The 25,029-nt window shown below is 46.5% G+C and overlaps 1 protein-coding gene and 1 long non-coding RNA gene across 2 annotated transcripts in view; both read right to left on the reverse strand.

The window, feature by feature from the left end:
• Positions 1 to 25,029, reverse strand: part of LOC310675891 — a 96,105-nt gene that overhangs the window by 6,126 nt on the left and 64,950 nt on the right. The gene's annotated exons all lie outside the window — the stretch shown is intronic.
• Positions 1 to 25,029, reverse strand: part of ME3 (malic enzyme 3) — an 86,317-nt gene that overhangs the window by 4,236 nt on the left and 57,052 nt on the right. The window contains exons 6-13 of the mRNA XM_083436522.1: positions 24,499 to 24,660; positions 20,423 to 20,526; positions 11,235 to 11,344; positions 6,055 to 6,152; positions 4,517 to 4,630; positions 2,869 to 2,974; positions 2,595 to 2,737; positions 849 to 1,022 (exon numbers count right to left, since the gene is read on the reverse strand). Of these exons, the coding sequence (XP_083292648.1) occupies positions 849 to 1,022; positions 2,595 to 2,737; positions 2,869 to 2,974; positions 4,517 to 4,630; positions 6,055 to 6,152; positions 11,235 to 11,344; positions 20,423 to 20,526; positions 24,499 to 24,660 (1,011 nt within the window). The remainder of the gene's footprint in view (positions 1 to 848; positions 1,023 to 2,594; positions 2,738 to 2,868; positions 2,975 to 4,516; positions 4,631 to 6,054; positions 6,153 to 11,234; positions 11,345 to 20,422; positions 20,527 to 24,498; positions 24,661 to 25,029) is intronic.

A 25,029-nucleotide genomic window follows, 5' to 3' on the forward strand; every position in this document is an offset into this window, starting at 1 on the left:
AGGAGAGAGAGAGTCGTGCGGATTTTCAGCAAGATAAACGCGAAGGCCTTCTGAATGTCAGCTCTTCACTGGTAGCTGCCTGAGGCTACTATCCCTACCTAGGCAGCCTTCCCCAGCTGCCTAGGTAAGATAATAGAAAACTCCCTGCCTATTGATATCAAGCAGGTGCCTGATAAAGCCATTTTTGTTTAGGCAAGCCTGTGCAGACATGTAGAAGGTTGCTGTACATTTCAATCTGGTTTTCAGCTTCTTGCTGATTTTATCTCTTGAATGTTTCGCAAAACCACTTCGAGGTTTGTTTGTTCGTTTGCAATCTTGTTGGCATCTATCTATCTCAAGGGACAATGGAGTGTGCCTCTGGGGGTGAAGCCAAACTGCTGTGCTAGCAGCACTTAAGTGGCCTCTCCGGGGCACAAGCCTGGGCAGTGTGGGTGGAGGTCCTGGGCTGCCCTGATGACAAGACCCCTCCTCTCAGCCTCACTGATAAGGTCCAAAGGAAAGCAGAGCAATACACTGCCGGAAGGAGGCGTACAAGGCGCCATCCAACCATCTTAGGGACTTCACTCCAGATTTGTGTAGAGTTTCCTCCTTAGCCTTTTCTTCTCCCGAAGGCAGTGTATAAATTTTATAAAATAAAAATAAACTAAACAGCTTCCCTCACAGATGAACCTGGGTCTTGTTCCTGCGCCTTGTGAGAAAGGGGACTTGGGGGGGCGGTAGGCCTGAAAACAGAAGGTGTATGTGCCCTGGGAAGGAGTTCTGAAAGGACAAGGCAGAAAGGGGTAGTGGGCGCAGTCCTGAGAAATTTGCCGCCGCAATGGTGGCAGAAGGAAAGGAAATTCCCAAACCTCTGCTGTGGTGAGAAAGATATCGTCGGAGATATGCCGGACTCCACAGGCGATCACTCCCAGAGCAACTCCCGGGAAAACATAGGCGTTGTTCCCCTGGCCTGGGATGAAGGTCTGTCCATTTGGCAGGGTCACTTTGGAGAACGGGCTCCCGCTCGCAAATATGCCTCGGCCCTGTAAAGAGAGCGAGAAAGATTTGGGCACCTTGAGAGACTTGCGAGAACGCCAGGCAGCTTGGGCAGAAGTGGAAACCGAAAGGAAGCTTGAAGCCTTCGTAGCAGCGGCCTTGACTTCTTCAATCACTGGCAGAGGAAGGGGGGGCAGGTGCCCTTTCCATCGGTGGTAGAGCGTGTGCCACCCCCCCCCTTGAACCCACTCTGTATTGCAGGGGGTTGGACTACGTTGTAGGAATGGAGCACACTCCTGCCCGCGGGCAGCCTCAGCTGTCTGCACGCATGACCTTGGGGTGCGAACCACACTCCCCCCCACAGATAAGGCCAGAGCTGTCTGAGCATCTTGCCCTCTGTCTAACCTTTGGCGGTCTCAATAGTCTGCCATGTCCTGTCTGTGACCTTTGTCTCCTTCATCATACATTGTGCAAGGGGAAAATAGTGCGGTGGAAATAACTTTGTACCACCCCATGATCTCGGGACTGGAAGATGTGTAAAGGTCACAGCCCAAAATGGATCTGCCTGGGTTTGCATATTGTGTCAATAAAAGGAGCCTCCACAGAGCTGGCTGGCAGCTTGCTCCTGCACAGCTCACCTGCATTATCAACTCCTGCCTCATGTCCTTCACTTCACTTTGTGACCCTTGTGGTCCCTTCCAACGCTACAATGATTCAGATTCCATGAGCTGCTGGGCAAGCCAGAACTCTAGGCGGGGCTGGAGGTAAGAACATCTTGACTGCTGACTGGAGGAAACTGCACCGAGAGACCAAGAGCCATGACTGACTGCTGCTTTTGCTGAAGCAATGAGAGGGGCAACTTGACACCCTTTTGGGCTGTAATGTTCTGCACCCCCTCCGCTGCAGACTTCCAAGTGTATAAAGGTAAAGGGTAAAGGGACCCCTGACCATTAGGTCCAGTCGTGGCCGACTCTGGGGTTGTGGTGCTCATCTCGCTTTATTGGCCGAGGGAGCCGGCGTACAGCTTCTGGGTCATGTGGCCAGCATGACTAAGCTGCTTCTGGCGAACCAGAGCAGCGCATGGAAACGCCATTTACCTTCCCGCCAGAGCGATCCCTATTTATCTACTTGCACTTTGACATGCTTTCGAAGTGCTAGGTTGGCAGGAGCAGGGACCGAGCAACCGGAGCTCACCCTGTTGTGGGGATTCGAACTGCCGACCATCTGATCGGCAAGTCCTAGGCTCTGTTTGCAAACAGCGCCACCTGCATCCCCTCCAAGTGTATACATGTTCTAATACACCCTATGTCTTAAAGACACTAGCTAGTAGCTTCCGCTGTGTCTCAATTTTCCCAATGGAAGCACAACCTTGATGAAGCGCCTGGAATTCTGTAATTTCATTCAGCGGCTCAGCAGAGAATGGGGTGGCAAGGTAGTAATATTTTTAAAGCAGCTGTCTTTAACCGTTTGCTTGTTTTTAAAAGCAGTAACCTTAATGTTCCGTTATAAATTTTTGCAAGCCACTTAGAGGTTTCCTTGCAGTCAAGTGGTACACAATTATTAAATTTAATTAATTAATCAAAAATGAAATGAAAGCAGGAGGAAGGGGAATCTTATACCTCGGTCAAGCGGTAACATTGTTCCGCAGTGCATTCTGCTTTGCTTGTAGGGTTGCTCAGGGCGAACACAATTGGCCTCTTGTTGAAAGACCCCATGTCCTTTAGAATCTGATCAGAGAAAGCGCCAGCAATAGCAGCTACACCTGCAACAGGTAAAGGAAAAACAAAAACAAAAGCATCAGCAAATGGTTTATCTCTTAAGGCTGCAGTCTAAAAAGCAGAAATATAAAAACAAAAGCAAGCGTTCCAAAGCAATGGGGAGCATAACAGTTACCAATGATGGCTGTTGGTTTTACTGCCTTCACCACTTCCTCCAGGGTCTTCACGTTGGGATGGTCATGAGCAAACATCTCTTTCTCATGGTTCAAGTGACTTCTGCCCTGGGAGTCAAACAAAGCAAAAGGTGATAGACTTGAAGCAGTCGCCTTTGCCCTAACACCAGATATCTGCTAAGATTATGCCACCTGGGCACCAAGAACTTATGACTTGTTCTTGGTAGGTGCCCCACAAATGCTGGAGAAGCTCCTTTCCTCTGGAGACCCCCCCAAAGTCCAAGTCTGAGTGCTATCTGAAGTTGGTGCAAGACGGTAATTTCAGACCCTCCAAGTGTCCCTATTTACAGACACTGTCCCAGTTTCTGATTTGATCCTGTAATGTCCCACTTTTCCTTAGGATATCCCTGTTTTCATGGGAGAAATATTGGAGGGTATGGAGTTATCCGACCCCCCAAGTTGTCTGAAGGCAATCCTGTATAGAGAAGGGTTTTTTAAATGTTTGGTGTTTTATTATGTTTTAATATATGTTGGAAGCTGCCCAGAGTGGCTGGGGCAACCTAGTAAGATATGTAGGGTATAAACAGCAAAATTATCATTATGGAATGGGATGTCCCCATTTTCATCGGAGAAATGTTGGAGGGAATGCCATTTGCTGCATTGACTTTTGACGGTTAAAGAAGGGAGACGATGGCATCACTTAAAATTTGACACACCACTTTTCTATTTAATGGATATTTCATTCTATTTGGTTTTGTCAGTATGCATGTGTTAACTTTTTTTTTAGCTATCTATCCCAAATGCTTGGGGTTTGAGCAAGGGGGGGAGGAAGAGGATTTGAGAAATCTAAGAAACTAATATATTCCTATGTATAGAGGCCTTGGGGAACTGGGCTCGGTTTTCAAAAGGAACAGAGGATGAAAATGGACAGGATTCCATGAGTCCTGTGAACTCACCATTGCAAACTGCATTACAGACAAGTACAGTGGTGCCTCGCAAGACGAAAAGAATCCGTTCCGCGAGTCTCTTCGTCTTGTGGTTTTTTTCGTCTTGCGAAGCAAGCCCATTAGCGGATTAGCGCTATTAGCGGCTATTAAAGGTTTAAGGGATTAGCGGATTAGCTGCTAAAAGGCTATTAGCGGCTATTAAAGGTTTAAGGGATTAGCGGACTAGCTGCTAAAAGGCTATTAGCGACTTAGATCAGCTGATAAGCAGCTTAGATCAGCTGTTAAGCGGCTTAGCAAACAGCTGTTAAGCGGCTTAGGGGCTTGGGAAAAAGGCTGGGAGGGAAAAAAAACCCCAGGAATCGCAAGACATTTTCGTCTTGCGAAGCAAGCCCATAGCAAATTCGTTTTGCGAAGCACCTCCAAAACAGAAAAGCCTTTCGTCTAGCGTGTTTTCCGTCTTGCGAGGCATTCGTCTTGCGGGGCACCACTGTATTATACAGCAGCATGCTGGACTGTCAAGTTATATTGGCATACATGTGTTTGTGGCCATGGGTGCTAGCCAATAGGTGCTCTTCACAATAGGCTTCTTTCATTTCTGCACTGAACCATCCCAAACATTTGCAAAGCTGCTCTCCACACACACACACACACACCTTCCCCCAGACTTGCCCCAGGATGGGGAGCATAGACCTGTTGTTAATACCTTTACAATGAGTCCCTTGGAGTCCACCATCCAGATTTTTTTGATAGCTTCTCCCCTTGAAATTCCTTCCTTCTCCAGGGCCATCACAATCAGGTGAGCTATGCCCATCGCTGCCTGAAAACACAGACAGAAAAGACAACCGATGACATGCCCAATTCAAAGTGCTGGTGTTGACCTCTAAAGCCTCAGAACCGCAATTTTCAAGGATGACTTGTCCCCAGACTCTGTGATCTTCTGAAGCCCTTCTTTGTGTGCTTCCTCCACAAGAGGTCCCAAGGGTGGCAACACAAGAACGGGGCCTTTTCTCAAGTGGCTCCCCTTTTGTGGAATGCTCTCCCCAGGGAGGCCTGCCTGGCACCTTCATTACGTATTTTTAGATGCCAGGCAAAAACGTTCCTCTTCAACCAGGCCTTTGGCTGATTAATATTCTACAGTCTTTTAATTGTGGGGTTTTTTTTGGGGGGGGGTATTGTTTCTGTTTTAACTATTTATTTGTGCTTTTATCTTCTGAACCGCTCTGAGATCTTTTGATGAAAGGCGATATATAAATCTAATCAACCACCACCAGCAATCATTTCCTCTATTAGGAGAAATTGCCTATCAGTTAGAGTTGTTTGATAGTGACCACAGGCAGACTTGGGAGGTAGTGGGCTCTCTTTTGCTGGAGACTCCAAAGGAGAAGAAGAAGAAGAGTTTGGATTTGACATCCCGCCTTTCACTCCCTTTAAGGAGTCTCAAAGCGGCTAACATTCTCCTTTCCCTTCCTCCCCCACAACAAACACTCTGTGAGGTGAGTGGGGCTGAGAGACTTCAGAAAAGTGTGACTGGCCCAAGGTCACCCAGCAGCTGCATGTGGAGGAGCGGGGAATCAAACCCGGTTCACCAGATTACGAGTCCACCGCTCTTAACCACTACACCACACTGGCTCTAGCCATCTAAGGAGATGATGGGATGGTTATCCATTTTTGCACTGTAGAACCTGCATTTACCAAGGGGTTGAATTAGAGGACCGTTGTGGTCTCTTCCAAGTGTGCAATTCTGTAATTCTAATTCATTCCCGCAATGAGGGGAAAAAAAAAAACCAGAAAGAAAAATCACCTGGGAAGGGAGGTGATTCTGGTTTCTGGCTGCTTTTGGTGTGTTATTTTTTTGTTAATTAAAATAATCTGAAGCACTGTTTACTTCATTCGCTAGACACAAAGCAGAAGCCTGTGAAATATGGGTAGCCGTGGGTCATGTCTCATTCTCTACGAAACGCTGCAGGATCTTTAGGGACTTGGCACAAATGTAGGCTCGCATCCCAAGCCATAAACACAAGGGTCGTTCTGGGCCGTTTCCCTCACAGCTGTGTAATCTCTTTCTGCAAAGCTACCATGTGAGGAGAGCCGCAAAGCTCGAAACTACCCCCGCCTCCTGAGGCTTACGATGACTTCACTGCTTTCAAATTTCTGTTCAGCTATTTAAAAAGAGAAAAAGGAATGAGCAAAAGGGAAACGGCGACTTGTTCGGCCTTTCCTCAAGAGTAACAGGGATCCTACCTCTCCAGCTCCTTGGAAGACAAATTTGTGGTCAGAAAGCTTGTTCTTTGTGATCCTCAAGGCTGCAAGGATGCCGGCTACTGCAACAGAAGCAGTTCCTGGGAAAAGAAAACAACAACCCCAAACCCCATAGAGTCACATGCCGTTGCTGGAAATGTCCCTGGGAACACAGAGATAACAAGACAGACAAACTTTCCCAGGGCTTCAAAATCAGCAGCAGAGGCAACTGTTTTCTGTCCCGTTTACTCATGAGATCCGTTGGACAGTTGAAAAAAACAGGGCTTTCCAGTGGTGGCATCAAAATTATGGAACTCCCTGCCGATTTGAAGTGGTTAACAAATATGTTTCTGTCCCTAGCAGCTTTTGAAACATGGTGCATGTTCTGCAAGGTGTTTGCTTTGAAGTGTATTTTGCTGCCTGTCTTAAATGTGTCGATTGTTAGAATGCCTGATTTTGTATTTTGGTCGTATTTTGTGCTGTCGTCGGACGACAACTCCCATCATCCCTCACCACTGGTCCTGCTAGCTAGGGATGATGGGAGTTGTAGTCCAACAATAGCTGGGGACCCACGTTTGGGAGACACAAGGCGGCTTGTGGATTGCTCAGGTTCGTTCTGAAATGGAAGATGTGCAGCACTGAATATGGATGAAAAACAAAGGACCGCAAGAAGCCCAAATGGTTGTCGTCTTGTGTTGTATCTTCAGAAAGCCCCTGAGCAGAACACTGAGCACATTAGCAGTCTTTCAGATCACAGTCTTAGGAAACATTTATCCAGCTAGGATTAAAAATTAACACAGATTTCCCTTTAATTTCCTTCACCCTTCCATGCCTGTCTCAATTAGGCACAGAGAAAACTATAATGAATAGTTCAGGAGGGGAGAGATTTCAACATTATCTTGGGCAAGCATGCAATCTAGACAACATTTAAAACCCAGCAGGTGCTGCTGCTCTGCTTTTAAGTGTCAGGAAACTCCACATCAAAGGGTAAATACAGACAGTTATTTGAAGAGTAATCACAGCAGGTTCCTTGCCCGCAGTGTGAACACAGCTTTACAATTTGTTATGGCATTCATGAAATCCAGTGAGATGAATGTTGGCTCAGTTGTCAACCCGCCTCCTTCCGCACACTTCAGGTGAGCTATTCTTTCTTTCCTTTTGAAGAAGTTGCACAGGTAGGATTCTAGGCTTAGTCCTTTATTGGTTCCCCCCACCCACCACCTTTTTACCCTTGCAGTGTGTATTTTTAGGACTCATTTTATAGTTATTTAGTATTTAGCGCAGACACTGAAAATCGCAGGAGCGGGATCCGGCCCACGGAGGGATCTCCAAGGGACTGATCTGGCCCAGGCAAGATAAACCTTGCTGACCTCTGCCCTGTGAGGTAGGTTAGGGGGAAAGACAGTGACAAGCTCAAGGTCACCCAGTGGGCAGTTTTTGTGTTTTGGGTGCTGACCTATCAGCTCACTGCCTGAAACACAGTTGTTTTCCTCCCTGGTTCAAACGAAACCTTCCTACAGATGTAATCAAACCACTGTTTCTTAGAAGGCTGCTTGCAAGACCTCCGTTGATGTCTTTGTTGCTTCCTATAATCACTTTAAAAGGCCTTTATGCAATAATCCATTCTTGCACTAAAGATTAAAGGGTATCTATTTATCTATCTATCTTTTGACCAAACTGCAGGAGGCAGTGGAAGACAGGAGTGCTTGGCGTTCTCTGGTCCATGGGGTCACAAAGAGTTGCACACGACTAAACGACTAAACAACAGCAATCTATGTCTGTCTGTCTATCTATCTATCTATCTATCTATCTATCTATCTATCTATCATCTATCTATCTTATACAGTGGTACCTCTGGTTGCGGACACTATCCGTTCCGGGGTGCTGTTCGCACCCCGAAAAGTCCACAACCAGAGCGGCACTTCTGCGCATGTGTGAAGTGCTATAGACCGCTTCTGCGCATGTGTGAACTGCACAGCACACTTCTGTGCATGTGGTGAAACCCGGAAGTAAACACTTCTGGGTGTGCCGCATTCTTAACCTGAAGAAACGCAACATGAAGCGTTCGCAAGAAGAGGTATGACTATATATGAATGTTCATCATCTCAAAACTGCTCTGCACTCCTCTTTCCACTAGGTGGAGCTACGGCTTAATAGTTGGCTTGTACAGCTAACTAACTAAGTGGACACTGCCAAATAAACTCAGGGTGTTTATTTTTTAAAAAATGCTCTCATAAAGATAGAAGAAGTGGGGTGAGTGGGTTGAAGAATCGATGTTGCTGTATGACTCAGCCTGTTCTGTGATGTGGTTTTAAGAAGCCTATATCCCTGCGAGACAGGGTGTGTCGTTACTCATAATCCTATCCAATTCCAGATAGGATGAAAAGGTTGCAAGGCTTTGGTGCAACGACGGAACCAGTAATAGGGGTTTTTTCCCCTCCTCAAAATGTGTTTCAAATCCTCCATCGCCTCCACATGTTTGTTCTCTCGCTCTCCAATTACTCAAAAGACAACAAAATTAATGCACCCTGGGCACAGAAGAATAATTTATCTTTGGGATTACAGTTTGCTGAACTTGAAGGGTTTTTTTTTTTTTTTTTTTTAAAGTAGTGTTCGCAGCTGCTTTGCACAAACCGTTGGCTAATCAATGTTTGTTTAATCCCAAAGGGTCACTCTTAAAAAAATAAATCTTGCCACAGATTGCTGAAGGGATTCTTTTGTAAACTGGTCTCTTTGCTTTCCGCAAACTTGCAAGTTTCTACTTCAAACAGAGTTCCTTAATTAACAAAGGGAAGCTAGACTGGCTAAGGGCCCAGTCCCTCACCATGTTTACTTGCAAGTAAGTGGCTTTAATTCCAATGGGGCTTATTTGAAAGAATGTGTGTTTAGGATTCCAGCTGTAAGTCTCCTTTGGAAAGGGAGAGGAAGGCTGCGATCAAAGCTTTAATTGTCTCTTGGGAGTAACCCCCCCATTTCAGCTAATGCACCATTGTTCACAAGTTATGCTTATTCTGCTTTAAATGTCACCACAACCCCCCTCTAGCTAGTGTGGGACAAGACATTCCCCCATCTTCCCAGCCTGGATTCTGGCCATACTGCTCTGAGACTAGGCTGGTATTTGGTCCTTCCAGACTGGTGTGTTTTGTTTTGTTTTTGGCAGGTGCAGGCAGCATCTTAAAAAGTAGAGACATCACCTTGCCGTCAAAGTTCCGTATAGTTAAAGCTATGGTTTTCCCAGTAGTGATGTATGGAAGTGAGAGCTGGACCATAAAGAAGGCTGATCGCCGAAGAATGGATGCTTTTGAATTATGGAGCTGGAGGAGACTCTTGAGAGTCCCATGGACTGCAAGAAGATCAAACCTATCCATTCTTAAGGAAATCAGCCCTGAGTGCTCACTGGAAGGACAGATCCTGAAGCTGAGGCTCCAATACTTTGGCCACCTCATGAGAAGAGAAGATTCCCTGGAAAAGACCCTGATGTTGGGAAAGATGGAGGGCACAAGGAGAAGGGGACTACAGAGGACGAGATGGTTGGACAGTGTTCTTGAAGCTACAAGCATGAGTTTGACCAAACTGTGGGAGGCAGTGGAAGACAGGAGTGCCTGGCGTGCTCTGGTCCATGGGGTCACAAAGAGTCGGATATGACTAAACGACTAAACAACAACAATAACATGAACATGCTGCTTTTCCATTTCTTCAGAATGGAGAGGTTTGATCTTCTTGCAGTCCATGGGACTCTCAAGAGTCTCCTCCAGCACCATAATTCAAAAGCATAAATTCTTTGGCGATCAGCCTTCTTTATGGTCCAGCTCTCACTTCCATACATCACTACTGGGGAAAACCATAGCTTTGCAGCATGCCCACCCCCAAAACCTTTGAGGGTGCAGTGTTGAAAGCGGAATTGCATGTGACCACCTTGATACTATCTCATTTTTTTGCCATCTCATTTTTGAGATGGCAAGAATAAATATCAAAAATCAAAAATGAGATGGCAAGAATAAATATTGACATCCTGGGCATCAGTGAACTAAAATGGATGGGAATGGGTGAATTCAGTTCAGATGACAACAAAATATCTACTACTGTGGGCAAGAATCCCGTAAAAGAAATGGAGTGACCTTCATAGTCAACAAAAGAGTGGCGAAAGCTGTACTGGGATGCAATATCAAAAATGATAGAATGATCTTGATACGAATCCAAGGCAGACCTTTTAACATCACAGTAATCCAAATTCCCTGAAAAAGACCCTGATGTTGGGGAAAGATGGAGGGCACAAGGAGAAGGGGACGACAGAGGACGAGATGGTTGGACAATGTTCTTGAAGCTACCAGCATGAGTTTGACCAAACTGCGGGAGGCAGTGGAAGACAGGAGTGCTGGGTGTGCTCTGGTCCATGGGGTCATGAACAGTCGGACATGACTAAACGACTAAACAACAACAACACCTTGATACCAGAATGAGCACAAATAATTGTGGATGCAAAATGAGAAGGACATCTGTAGGGGCCCTTAATCCTACCAGTGGGGTCTACTGATGCAAGAAACTAACGGTATTTTCCAATTATCTTTCCAGCTTCACAGGGGAGCGGAGGGTGGGGGTTTGTGGAAGAAAAGTGCATCAGTGAAAGGAATAAGATGTGTGTGTGTATGTGTGTGTGTGTGTATGTGTAATCCAGAATCCAGCTGACCCTAAAAGGCTGCAATGTGACCGTGAATTTGCATTCCTCAGTAGCCTAATACAAGCATATTTAAAGCCCCCAGCCCCCCAACAGCAGGAAACAGACTCCAAAACACTTATCTGAACAGAACTTAAAAAGGAAAAGGCATTGCAAAAAGCTGAACAAGCCCGAGAAGCCCAGTTGATGGTAGTTCCATGTCGCCCAGATCCTTACCATCTGTTACTGACATCACAGTAGCAGCCAAGAAGAAATGAGTCTTCTTACTGCCAGATAGTTGTACTAATGGGTGTCATCCGCTGCCAGCAACACTTCCGAATGCCCCTGCGGACTTTTTCCTCAAGTCTGGGATGAGCTAGTTCAGCACATCCACATCTAAGACGCCACGCAGCTTCTGTGCTCATCCTTTGACCAATTTCCTTCACAGCGGAGAGCAGCTGCGTGCAAAACCCCACACAGTGTGGTAGCAAGTCCCGTGTCTCGTCAGCGAACGCTCCGCATCTCTTACCTTGAATGTCATCATTGAACGTGCAATATCTGTCACGGTATTTGTTGAGAAGGCGGAAGGCATTGGCGTTGGCAAAGTCTTCAAACTGAATGAGGCAATTCATCCCATACCTGCAGGTTTCAAAAGAAAGACCAAGATTAACTGAGCTGGAGTCTGGTGTCAGCGCAAGTCTTTCCAGGAAGAAATGGAAGATCCATCTTCGCGCAGCATTATAGAATATTCTAATTTTGCACACGACTGGTCAACCATTAAAAATATTTTTTTAAAAAAACATTAAAAGATCCTGACAATAGGTTGCATTCAGCGAAGTCCTACTCAGAGTAGAACCACTGAAATGAACCTACGTGAGTCATGGCCTTTAACTTTGACAGGTCTACTCTGAGTAGGGCTAGTGTTGAATGTCAAGCAGGTGCTCAGTTGAAGACGTGATTCAACACAAGGCAGGCTCCGTTGGCTTGGAACCATCCAATTTGGTGTAAAAAACCCCATTCAAAACAAATTCCTTTGCCTTCTATATTTTGGAAGCACAAAACAGATGACTCAAGAGGCAAATTTCTGATTTTGTCATTTGTGTGCTTGCGGGCTACAAGGAGGGCAGGAATCAATAATGATTTCTCAAATGTACCTGAATAAACAAGAGATAGACATATGGCCAGCAGGTCATTAGTATGTTAAATGACTACATGCTCCTCTAAATGACATATTTATTGAGCATTCATGATGAATTTTCTTGCACAAAGCTTACATGGAAGTTAGGAATGTACCTGGTCTTTATTAAGCATTAGTTGTGATTGATTTGCACTGAGGTTATAGGACCTCAATGCAAATAAATCACAAACAATGCTTAATGCTTGCTTGCGGGGTGCTTATATGTCATCCTGTTAGTGATTTGTTCATTTTACACTTTCCATAGCACTTCCCTATCAGTTTCCAAACTCTAGAAAGCCAAGTTTCTCCTTTAAAGTGGATTTGTGTTTTGCACTGGCTGTGGGTTAAACCACAGAGCCTAGGACTTGCTGATCAGAAGGTCGGCGGATCGAATCCCCACGATGGGGTGAGCTCCCGTTGATCAGTCCCTGCTCCTGCCAACCTAGCAGTTCGAAAGCATATCAAAGCGCAAGTAGATAAATAGGTACCGCTCTGGCGGGAAGGTAAGCAGCATTTCCGTGTGCTGCTCTGGTTCGCAGAAGCGGCTTAGTCGTGCTGGTCACATGACCCGGAAGCTGTACACCGGCTCCCTCGGCCAATGAAGCGGGATGAGCGCCGCAACCCCAGAGTCAGCCACGACTGGACCTAATGGTCAGGGGTCCATTTACTTTACTATCAGGGCCCTTTAACCCACTTTAACTGTGCAAACCTACACCTTTGGTGTGTGCTTGAATCCCTCGCGAAGAACGGTGTCAGTCAGGAGGCATCCCAAGTGACAAAAAAGAAAAGACAGAGAACTAAACCCTGCAGCGTATGAATAATCATAATCACAATGATGCTGCCTTTGGGACTGCAAGCATTGGAAGGAAACGTTGGCACAGCTTTCCCTGAGAAATCCGGCGTGAACAAGTGGGACACACCGAGGGCTTGAAACCAGAAACTGAAACCAGACAAATCATCTTTCGCTTCTAGCCAGGCCACTGAGAGCCCCATTCATTGCAGCTTTTAAAAAGACTCCAGCCTTTGTCAGCCTCTCTCAGACGGGGCCTTTTTTTGTCCTCGATATTTGTGGACAATTTCCCCTGCTATGGTGCTAAAAAGTGCCTGTCAGCAGGAAGGTCCAATGATGGCCTCTCTTTATTGATCCAGACAAGTAACCCACTCCTTTGAAGGGGGGGGGGAGCACTCAACTCCTACAAAGGCCCCTCATCCTATTCATTCTACAGGCAGGTACCCGTTTTTCAGGGGCCACTTATAAAGCACGCCATAAAAGCTCCTTTCTTTTTTCAAAAATAGAAACGTATCTCCACTTAGATGCTACTATCTCATACACCCCCCACAACATTTTGGGAGGGAAATTTGGGGCACCCCCCACCCCATCGCTCCCTCCCTCCTTGCCGCCAAACCCTTTCTTGCCCGCCCACACACTTCTGCAACTCATTCCCTGGGCCCCCTTCCCCTCTCCTATTTCTGTTTTCTGTCTTCCGCCTCCTGCTCTGCAGTCTCAGGAGAGGCTGCATGGAATGGAGTGTCCTGGGGAAGGTTGCCCCGGCCTGCACAACATCGGGAGACACTGTGCTGTCCAGAGTGGCCCAGGGAAGGTTGCCCCAGCCTCTGCAGCATAGTGATCAGTTTCCTCCTTGAAATATACTCAGAGTCGAGAGTGAATTTCATGCTCATAGGGGGAGGAGGAATGGAAGTTCCCCCAGAATGTCTGCTTGATATACATTATTTACACAATGGGCCCCACGTGATTGGCAAATTCTGGGATTCTCCTGTAGGTCAATCAGGTCGCAGATTCACTTAAATTTATTTTTTAATATCTCCTGCATATCCAAATTCATTTAACTTGCTCATTTAATTTTCTACTGTAAACATGTACTCTTATGAAACAGCAGGTTATTACAATAATCCTGATAATGTTTTTATATGTTTACAATTTATCTGTAAACATTCAATAAACCATCTCCATTCTTTTATAAAAAGTTTGTTATCTTGATTTCTTATTCTTCCAATAAGTTTTGCCATTCCCTAAGTTTTTGTATCCATTATTTGCTGGGACTTCTGCTTCTTTCCATTTTGGGGCAAGTAACATTCTTGCTGCTATACTAGCATACATAAATAAATTTCTATCCAATTTAGGTAGTTCTGTCCCTGTAATTTCCAAAAGAAAAGCTTCTGGGTTTTTAAAATAAGTTATTTTGAACATCCTTTTCAATTCATTATATATCATTTCCCAGTAAGCTTTAACCTTACCACGAGACTTTACTAGTAAGGGGTGTGTGCTATCTTTGACCTGGTGTTCCACAGAACCTTGCTGAAATGATTGGTTCTCAGCTGGAAGCATGTGACCTGCAAGAGGCCATATCCTTATCCCAAAGTGGACCACAAAAAGGGCTCCAGCATCTTGTTTTCTTTTTAAGGAAGAGGTGGAGAGGTGGAGGAGGAGAGAGCCACAGGAATGCAGAAGAGCTCTTCCAGATTGGCTCGAAGAAGAAGAGGAAGAAGAGGAGTTTGGATTTGATATCCTGCTTTATCACTACCCAAAGGAGTCTCAAAGCAGCTAACAATCTCCTTTCCCTTCCTCCCCCACAACAAACACTCTGTGAGGTGAGTGGGGCTGAGAGACTTCAAAGAAGTGTGACTGGCCCAAGGTCACCCAGCAGCTGCATGTGGAGGAGCGGAGACGCGAACCCGGTTCACCAGATTACTAGTCTACCGCTCTTAACCACTACATCACGCTGGCCCATCTAATGCAACACAGCGGCCAACAAAGATGCCAAAGGATACTCCACAAGTAGGACCTGAGCACAAAGGAAGGAGCAAAACAGGGATCATGACCATGTGGCATGAGGAGACCCCTCCCATACCCCACTTCAAAAGACCCTAGGGCACCCGTGAACGGTACCCTGCCCTGAGTTCTGTGGGTCAAACTCTGAAACTGCTGGCTCATCCGGAAGAAAACAACATTGTGCTCCACAGGAGATTCCAGTGCAGAACCAAAACCATGAACGCATAAAAAGAAATATTGGCCTTCTGGCAGCTTCTTGCAAGTTTCACACGGATGACCCACTTACAGGCTCTACCCTCGCAAACTCTTCACAACACGGACCCTGACGTTTAGGAGAGAGAGTGTTCGGAGTCAAAATTCCTGCCGAAATACTCACTTGGAGAAAGGGAAAGAAGCTTCCCCCAAGTTTAGGCTCTCTTCCCTTGAGCTAGTAAAAGAAGGTGGCCAGCCCAGGGTTTGCCCTGATGGGTTTAGCAGAGAGAATGAGTAACCCGGCAAGCATGGAGTGCTTGCAGTGGGGAAATAGTATGCATTCTTGGTTAGTGGATGATGCAAAAATCAGAAAGGGCGAAAACTGCACGATTAGGAAAACGAAAGGTCACCTCAGACTCATCGGGCTGAAGAAATCGGTCTATGAAAACGTGCGCTAACATCACATGAAGTCCAGTTACTGCTGGACTGCAAACTGCAAGGGAAAGTTCACATGACTCAATGTTTTCTCACAGCTGGGAAAGGGTGGCATGGATGGAGGCATAAGTGCAGAAGCAGAGTCTTGGAATAATTGGTCCCAATTACTTCTTGCAACCCTCCCGGGTTGCAGAGGAAGGCAGAATTAAGGGGCTGGATCTTGGTCAGAGAGCAGACTTCTCCCTGGAGATGTTTGCACTGGGAGATGTTTGTAGGTAAGAAAAACAACGAAGCAGATTATTGCAGGAAATAGGTATGTGGATAGAAAATATTATAACCCCCATGCAAGCCTTGCGACATGCAAATCAAGGTGAATACTCAGTAAACAGGTCGACTAGAGAGTCCCCGCTTAAAGTGGCTGGATCTGACAGTGGGCACCCAAGACTGAAAAAGTGTAACAATTTTCGGTATTTCTTAAAACCCGTTTTCAAATCCCTTCTTTCTATTCCAGGTCACCCAAAGCTACTCATATGAGAGGTAGTGCAGAATAAACAAAAAGGGATAAGAAAATCAATGCAATATAAAAATATTAAGAAATCTCTTGGGGGGGGGGGTGGAATTTGGAGGTTGCATAAGCTTTATTAGATTCAAACCCCGAAATTTGGAACCCCCTCCAAACTGATAGCAAATCTTGTATCAATTGCTCATTTGGGGGGGGGGTACAGAACACAGGGCTTGGGGTACAAAACGAGTGCAAAACTTTGGCATCAGTTTGGAGAAGGCCCCAAATTCCAGGGTTGGCGTTTAATAAAGCTGGTTGCCTTTGGCCTCACAATCCTGTTAGCAAGAACAGGTACTCTGCCCGCCCTTGAGATTTACCACGTCACCACGTATCAGGAATCGGCACTCAGCTGGAGCAAAGGGCACAGCCTCTCAGCAGGGCTCTGCAAACAAATGAATACTTGGCGGAAAATTCCCAGGCATACTGCACCAGCCCGCTTCTCGTGAGTGCTTTCAGATGACCTGTGCATTCAGAATCCATTGTGATTTGCCTGCTGGCTATTTAGCAAGCATCTGTCCTGATTTTTTTGTGGGGAGGTTAGACAATGTTGGGTGTCAAGTACACGTTATCCCACACTTCTTGATGATGAATTTCGCCTGTCAGTTTCCTGGCTGCAGAAAGGACTCAGGGAGGAAGCGGGTTTGTTGTGCAGGAGCTCAAAATCTACTTTAATTGTGCAGCTCAAATTTGTCAACTAAATGTGATTGAATCCTGCTACTGCCATTGAGATTCTGCTGGATTCTAGCTCAACGACTCAGGCCCCAAATACTTGAAAGACCACTTCTATCTCTACAGACCCACCTTGGGTTCTAAGAACAGCAAAGGGGGCCTTCTTGGTAGTTCCTTCTCCCTTAGAAGCTTAGGAGTGTTGGTGGTGGACCAGAAGAGGGCGCTCTCTCTGCAGCAGCCCTGAAATTCTCTCTCCATAGAGTTGCACCTGGGACCTTCTGGCCAATGGTGAAGATGCACCTATTTGCTCTGTCTTTTGGCACTCAAGGTGGATATTTTTCGGACCAACCTTGGTGCCAGCAAGTTGCTTTAAACGGTTTTTAATATTGCGTTATAATGCTGAAACCTGCCCTGGGGCAAAGGGCAAAAATAATAACAGCTCCCTACCAGTATGGCCAATGGTCAGAGATGATGGGGAACGCCACAACATCTGGGGTGGGGACCGTCATGGGTCCCCCATCCCTAGGAGCTTTGGGTCAGGGATACTGGCTGAACGAAGCATCTCTCAACAATGTTTCCTGCTGTTCTCTCCTCCTCCTCCTCCTCCAGCAAAGTTGCGCCGGTCGTCCCGAGTGTCTGCCTTCTCGGGATTTGCGGCCTGCTGTCAAAACAGGGGAGGAGGGCTGATGAAAGGGAAGCGAGCTTCTCCTATTCGCAGTCAGACTGGCAAAATGGGTGTGTGGCGTGAAAGGAAATAGGAGAAGGCTGTTGACAGTTTAATGAGACTTCAGCGACAGCGCTCCTGAGAGTGTGGGAGCGCATCTGAGCCGCTCGCTCAGACACCCATCAGGCCAACACAAAGCAGGAACTTTGAGGCTGGACCAGAATCCAGCATTTCCCCGATACCTGGAGACCGACGACTGACATGGCTGCGGCACAGTATTGCAGAGAGGGAAGAGGCAAAGGGGAGGAGGATATGGGAACCTCCATCCTACACGTTCTTCACTTGGAAACAAACGCCACCGAGTTCAGTGGAGCCTGCAAGTCTGCACAGGGTTTTTCAGCTTAGCTGGTGCAATCCTTTGCATGCCTACTCAGAAGTAAGTCCCATTCTGTTCAGTGGGACTTATTTCCAGGTCAGTGTGGATAGGCCTCAAATGAGGTCAAGGGAAATCAGCATGAGGTCATATTTGTTTTAAGTATTTCACCGACGAATTTTGGTGTCAGGTTCAATTTCTCTAGAGGCAGCTGGGGGTTGGTGAATCTGTCAATTTCATTTCCTCTCTAGTTCCTCGTTTTTCCACCCTTATGTTTACCTCTCCACATTTCTACATCGACTTGTGATCGCCCCCTTGAACCCCTCATGAAAACTTGTTGGCATCTTAGTGTGAATTTCTCCTGACATATTTTGTGTGCAATGTCCAGTAATATGGCTGTTCACACACATCATTTCTGAAAGTGCAAAATTAGATAGGTTCACCTGCAAATGTGAACTGAATTGGATTACTCCCCAGGAGTGCCGGCTTGGCCCTTCCCCCCAGCAATCTGCCCCTGGAATTTCTTCCTCTTGCCCTTTCTGCTGGAATGGTGAGAAAGACAACCTCGCAGAGATGATAAGCTTGCCGTTTAATTGGCAGGTGCATCAAACAAAACTTTAATTTCTTAATTGGAAACCAATTTAATTGCGGAGGGAGAAAAATAAAACCGGTGATACTGTAAGATAAGGAAACACTTTTAATTTTTTAAAACACAGTTTGGATCCAGGTTAGAACTGAAGGAGAAGAAAATGTTGAAGATGTTCCTTCTTTTAAACAGAGTGGTAGTTTTTGTTTATTAAATTGAAGCGTGAGATGATTTTGCAGTATGTATACTTAACTGACTATTAAAAAGCAGGTGATTTAACTAAAAATCATTTTAATCCTTGCTTAATTATCTTCCCAGTCTTTTCACAGGGCATTGGAACTGTTTTAGCACCACCAAAAAAAGGGCTATGTCTCCTGTGCTCACAAGCTGTACTGCAGATGGTTAAGGGAACATGGAAGAGGATCTCAATGGATGATCACAAGGGTCAGGCGGATTCATAGAATCTTAGAACTGAAGGGACCCAAGGGTCATCTAGTCCAACCCCCCGCAATTCATTATGGAGGAAGGTAACTCTTAAGATATTTGGGTCCCATGTCGTTTATGGGAAACCGTTAGCTAATGAGCCTATTCAGGAGGGCCAAGCCTCCCAAACTGAGGACGCATTGGCCATGTCAAGCCGCACCCACCTGCCTTACGATGTCAGATGTGGGGCAGGTAAAGCCACAGCTGCCCCATAAGTGGATTTGCAAGCACCACCAGCCAGCTGATCTGCTATAGGGGAACAGCTTGCAGATCAACCTAACAACTCTGTTTTGCATCGCTATTCCAAAATCTATTAATTGCTCACGTTTGAAAAATAGCTACATACCTGAGGCACCATCATCAAGTGGCTAATTACAGGCGCCTCCAGGAATCTTGGAAGATCAGAACAGCTGCTCGATGTTACTAATGAATCGCAACGTTCACACTAGAGCAGTGACTCTTCACTTAAGTTTCCTCTCTTGTGTTCTATTAAATTCCCTGTTTCTCTGAGCTGGTAGGAGAGATTCCCAATGGAAGCAGCTCCCTGGTTCTCACAGAAATCTAAATGCTTACGATTGTGCTCCACTTTAAAGATCCACGTTCAAAGGGCCTGCTAAACCACTGGTGGAACCAGTATGGAGAAAGGACAGAGAGCCTGGGAGACCCCAATCACCATTCCTCTCTTTTCGATCTCTCCCACCAATGTATGCTTAGGTTTATTTATCGAATTTCTGCTGATATGTTTACAGAGAAGGGCCACAGCTCAGTGGTAGAGAACATGCTTTGTATACTAAAAATCCCAATGGCATCTCCAAATAGAGCTGTCTGAAGTCCTGGTGCTGCCAGTCAGTGTAGACAATGTTGAGTTAAGTGGACCAGTCGCCTGATGTGGTAGAAGGCAGCTTCCAATATCCCTCTTTATCTGAATTTGCACAGCTATGCAAAGTGCAATATTCTAATCTGCTAAAATAAGCACGGGGGTTATATAATTTCCCCTACCACTCAAGCCCCATCTGCATACTGTCCCAATTCATTTTTCGGTCCAGCTGGCTCACGCCACAGCGCCGGACCAAAAGATGCTCGTATTTTTGGTCTCGTGCACTACCTCCCGCAATAGCTCGGGACCAAAAAACCAGCGCCCCAATTTTGATCAGAGGGGCGTTGGAGGGTATGCATCGGAACTAGACATTTAAAAGTACAGTGGTACCTCGGGTTACAGACGCTTCAGGTTACAGACTCCACTAACCCAGAAATAGTACCTCGGGTTAAGAACTTTGCTTCAGGATGAGAACAGAAATCGGGCGGCGGCAGCAGGAGGCCCCATTAGCTAAAGCGGTACCTCAGGTTAAGAACAGTTTCAGGTTAAGAACGGACCTCCGGAACGAATTAAGTTCTTAACCCGAGGTACCACTGTATACCACCATTCTTTGAACCTCAAAGAATCCTGGATGCCTTTTAAAAAAAAAGAAATAAAGAAATACATTTATAACCACCCTGCTGATAACTGGGCCTCATTGACATCTGTCCCTTCTTGAGGGGCCTACGATGACAGCAGGAAATTGTTCCAGATAAACGAGTCTCTCTTCCATCAGATTTCTGTGGACATAAATAACCTTGACTCAAGCACAAAGGGTCATTCTCAGACCACCCGTAGGGGCACATATTTAATGGCTCCCCTCTGCCCAAGCCCTGCCTTGAAACAGACTGTTTGCGTGGCTAGTTTTAACCTCTCTTAAAGCCAAGCAGCTAATGGGAGGAAACACGCGCACTCGAAATTCCACTCACTTGTTAGCAACTGCTTGCATAAACTCATCAATCAGGCTGTCGTACTGTTTCCCACGAACTCTCTTGTGCTTCAGGCCAATGTAGAGCGGATCGTTCAAGAGGGCCTGAAACGGAGTGAGAGAGGAAAAAACAACAACGTCTGTCTGCCTGCTGCCTTTTGGCTCAGCAAGGTAGAAACTCATATTCAACCCATTCAGCAGGATGCCGGATCGTTACCCCCATTTCAGGCAGTTAACCCTAAATAAGACCCAGCTCTGCAGGCTGTATAGTTTCTGTGCAATTAAACCAGCCCCCCGAGGGGATAAAGCAAATGCAGATATATTTTGCAGCGTGAGGTCTATCTTTGTCACTGCGTTCTAGCATAGCAATGGGATGGGGTTGTTTGGAACTTAAAACTGCCGCGATCATTAATGCCGTTCTGAAGGTCGATACAGGAAGACTGCTCATTTGGAGATACAATGCACCGGTGACTCTGCACAAATTGAAACAACAGAGAGTGTGCTTCTCCAGTGCCTATACTATAGAGACATTCATATTAGCCTTATCTCCCCACTACTCCATAAATGCCCAGGACACACAGGGCAATTATATACCTCCCTGCTGTGGTCAGATGCCAATCTTGCTCCAACACACAGTGTTGCCAGATTCTGCACAGAAGCGTTCAAAATTCATCAGATGGTGACCTGTGCCACAAACTAATGAACGCTCACATCAGAGTGCTCTCTAAACTGATAGTTGTAGTCTTTTACGTACTAATCTTTTATGCTCTTCCATATCCGTTTAATGTTCCAAACCCTTCTTTTAGATTCTTATAGTCTTTTAGAGATACCTTCTGTTTTAATACATTTTTAGAGTTCCAAAACGATTCTAAATTATTGTACCCCACCGTACTTAAAATCATAGAATCATAGAGTTGGAAAAGACCACAAGGGCCATCGAGTCCAACCCCCTGCCAAGCAGGAAACACCATCAGAGCACTCCTGACATATGGTTGTCAAGCCTCTGCTTAAAGACCTCCAAAGAAGGAGACTCCACCACACTCCTTGGCAGCAAATTCCACTGTCGAACAGCTCTTACTGTCAGGAAGTTCTTCCTAATGTTTAGGTGGAATCTTCTTTCTTGTAGTTTGGGTCCATTGCTCCGTGTCGGCTTCTCTGGAGCAGCAGAAAACAACCTTTCTCCCTCCTCTATGTGACATCCTTTTATATATTTGAACATGGCTATCATATCACCCCTTAACCTCCTCTTCTCCAGGCTAAACATGCCCAGCTCCCTTAGCCATTCCTCATAAGGCATCGTTTCCAGGCCTTTGACCATTTTGGTTGCCCTCCTCTGGACACGTTCCAGTTTGTCAGTGTCCTTCTTGAACTGTGGTGCCCTTATGCTGGTCTATGATCGTAATAAAGATAAGATTTTATTGACTGATTGATTGATAATGCTGTTCTCCAAAAAAATATGGTGAGTCGCATTTAGAATACCGTGTCACTTCCCTTTGAAAGGAATAGTGTATAGAGATGGAAAAGGTTCAGGAAAACTCAACCAGACTGATAAAGGGGATGGAGCAACTTCCCTTTGGAGAAAGGTTAGAGAGGAAGCTCAGAATGTTTTGTCAGTTGCTGGGAATCTCAAGGGGTAAGATTCGCACTCAGGTCCTGCTTTGGGGCTTCCCTTAGACATCTGGGCTAGATGGGCCTTTGAACTGATCCAGCGGGGTTGTTCTTGTGATCTTGTGTCTTACTTTCTACGAGGTTCCCAACAGGCCAGTGGCAAGGTCAAGGCCTGCAAAGCTGAAGGACCACATTGTTGTTTTCCCCAATGATTTTCCATCCCGGCCACCATGCTTGCTCCAAACTGGAACGTCCAGCGCAGCCGATGACTCACAGGAAGGCCTGCCTCGGCTTTTAGCCTGGTGGGAAACAGGATCCTGGCTCAAAGCGAAGGAAACAGAAGCAGGTGTGATGACTAACTGGTGACTAAGTGGAACGGGATGCCGTTTGTACCCTGTGAAGACTTGGTAGCCGTATCAAAGGCAAGGGATGCAGGGGGCATCCCTAAAACAGACCCCCATTGTCCCGTGACTTCCCCGTTGCTCCACGGACGGCTGGCCTGCAGGCGCTCCCACCTCATTGTTGCCGTTGTTTTCCAAAGCTGCAGGCGCACAGCTGTGCTCTATCGCCAGGAAGCGTAAAAGGGGATTCCCTGAGTCGTGACTCAAGTTCCTCTGTGCCATAATGAACTCCGCGGAGGAAAAAGGCAACGTTTTATAGCAGTGTTTTCTGCGCAGACAAAGGGCACTAGGTTAAAGGAAGAGCCAGCTGTCTCCTGCTGCTAGAAAAACAGGGAATATATATAAATAAAAGAAAAGGTACCACTATCAAGGCCAAACCCAGGTTTTTCTGGATAGAACCAGGGCCTTTTTTGCAGCCTGAGCACAGCTCTGGCACCTCTCAGGTGGCACCATTGCCACTGTAAGAGAACAAGGGAGATGTTCATGGAGACCACCCCCATCTCAGCTGTAACTCCACCTGAAATTAGCCTTGAAAACAGACTTCTATTGGCTGTTAGAGATGGCTTCCTGCTCCCCTAATTCGGAGGGTGGGGTGAGGCCTCAGCCCCCAGCAAAGGCCACTTGTGGGCATATCCAAACCCATGGGCACCACATTATCAACCTGTGTGGTAAGCTGTCGAATGAAAAAGAGAGCGAGAGCAAGCTTTATTTTTAAAAAGAGCATTTTGTTGACTAAACTTGGGCACATCAAAAAGCCGTGAGGTATTTACTGGCTAAAAGAAGAAGAGGGGGCAACCCCCCCCCCAAAAAAAACCCTCTTTGCAGATGTCCTTTCTGGCACAAGCTAAAACTGCTGGAGTCGCAAAGCAGAAAACTGCTAACAGATGCAACCCTCTCATATTATTATCGCAAGAATTAGAGTGTGTGATCTGACAAACCGCTGAAATTAATTAGCCTCCAGCCACCCGCGGGGGGATTCTTCGTTTGCTGAAATATAATCTATTCCAAGCAGCCGTAGGGATATGTTGGTTTCAGGAAGAGTAAAGGCTGTATCAGGCCTGGGCAGCCAAGGATCTTTTAAACTCCCCATTATCGCGCTGAAAGATGGAGCAGACCTCTTCAACTCCTGCTGGCTGGAAAGCTGTTTTGAGTTTTCGGCCAGCTGGACGGGAGAGAATCCAGCATTTATCTTGAGCTCGCAATACCTGCTGCAATGTTTTAGACTCCAAGAGGTTCCGCAAGAGCTGGAAACTGTGCTACAATAGTCGCTTTGTGCCTGTGTGTGCATTCAGACAACCATCCAAACCCAAAGTATCTCAGGGACTGCCCTGGATTTCTGCATCCAAAATCTAATATTCTAAAGTACTCACATGTGTCACAATGCACGTTATTAAACCCTTTTGCCAACAAAATTAGGAAGAGGTAAGATGGGTCAGAAGGGATGCAGGTGGTGCTGTGGGTTAAACCACAGAGCCTAGGACTTGCTGATCAGAAGGTTGGTGGTTCGAATCCCCGTGACGGGGTGAGCTCCCGTTGCTCGGTCCCTGCTCCTGCCAACCTAGTAGTTCGAAAACACGTCAAACTGCAAGTAGATAAATAGGTACCGCTCTGGCAGGAAGGTAAACGGCATTTCTGTGTGCTGCTCTGGTTCACCAGAAGCTGCTTAGTCATGCTGGCCACATGACCCGGAAGCTGTACGCCGGCTCCCTCGGCCAGTAAAGCGAGATGAGTGCCGCAATTCCAGAGTTGGTCACGACTGGACCTAATGGTCAGGGGTCCTTTTACCTTTACCTTTAAGATGGGTGAGGCCAATGGCCCATCTAGTCCAGCATCCTGATCTCACAGCAGCCAACCAGAGACCCATGGGAAGCCCAAAACTAGGACCTGAGGGCAACACTCACCCCTCCTGTAATCCACAGCCACTGATATTCAGAGGTATACTGTGCAAGGCTAGCTGAATTTCCTGGGGCAGTGCCCCATACGCTCTAATGGACCAGCCTCCACTGACACACGCATTACCTTGAGATTCTAGGATAGCAGCAAATGAATACGAGGAAGTCAAACTCACCTCATTGTCTGTGCCGACATCCAAAAGGACAGGTAGGCAATGTTGGGGATGGACGCCCCCACAAGCCGTGTAGAGAGCAAGTTTCCCGACAGGGATTCCCATGCCGTAGCTTCCCAGATCCCCCAGACCCAGAATCCTCTCTCCGTCTGTCACCACGATGGCCTGTGAGCGAAGAGAGAAGCCAGCTGTTAAAAAAAGCAGCATTTGATACGACTGTGCAAGAGATTGTATTCCACAGGGTGGATGAAGGCAGACAACACATTTGCACAGCAGTAAGGCCATTCTATCGGGACGTGGCTGGCGCTGTGGGTTAAACCACAGAGCCTAGGACTTGCCAATCAAAAGGTCAGCGGTTCGAATCCCCGTGACAGGGTGAGCTCCCGTTGCTCCTGCCAACCTAGCAGTTTGAAAGCACGTCAAAGTGCAAATAGGTACCGCTCCGGCGGGAAGGTAAACGGTGTTTCTGTGTGCAGCTCTGGTTCGCCAGAAGTGGCTTAGTCATGCTGGCCACATGACCCGGAAGCAGTACGC

Source organism: Podarcis tiliguerta, assembly GCF_965153285.1.
Source record: "Podarcis tiliguerta genome assembly, chromosome: 4".
NCBI lineage: Eukaryota > Metazoa > Chordata > Lepidosauria > Squamata > Lacertidae > Podarcis > Podarcis tiliguerta.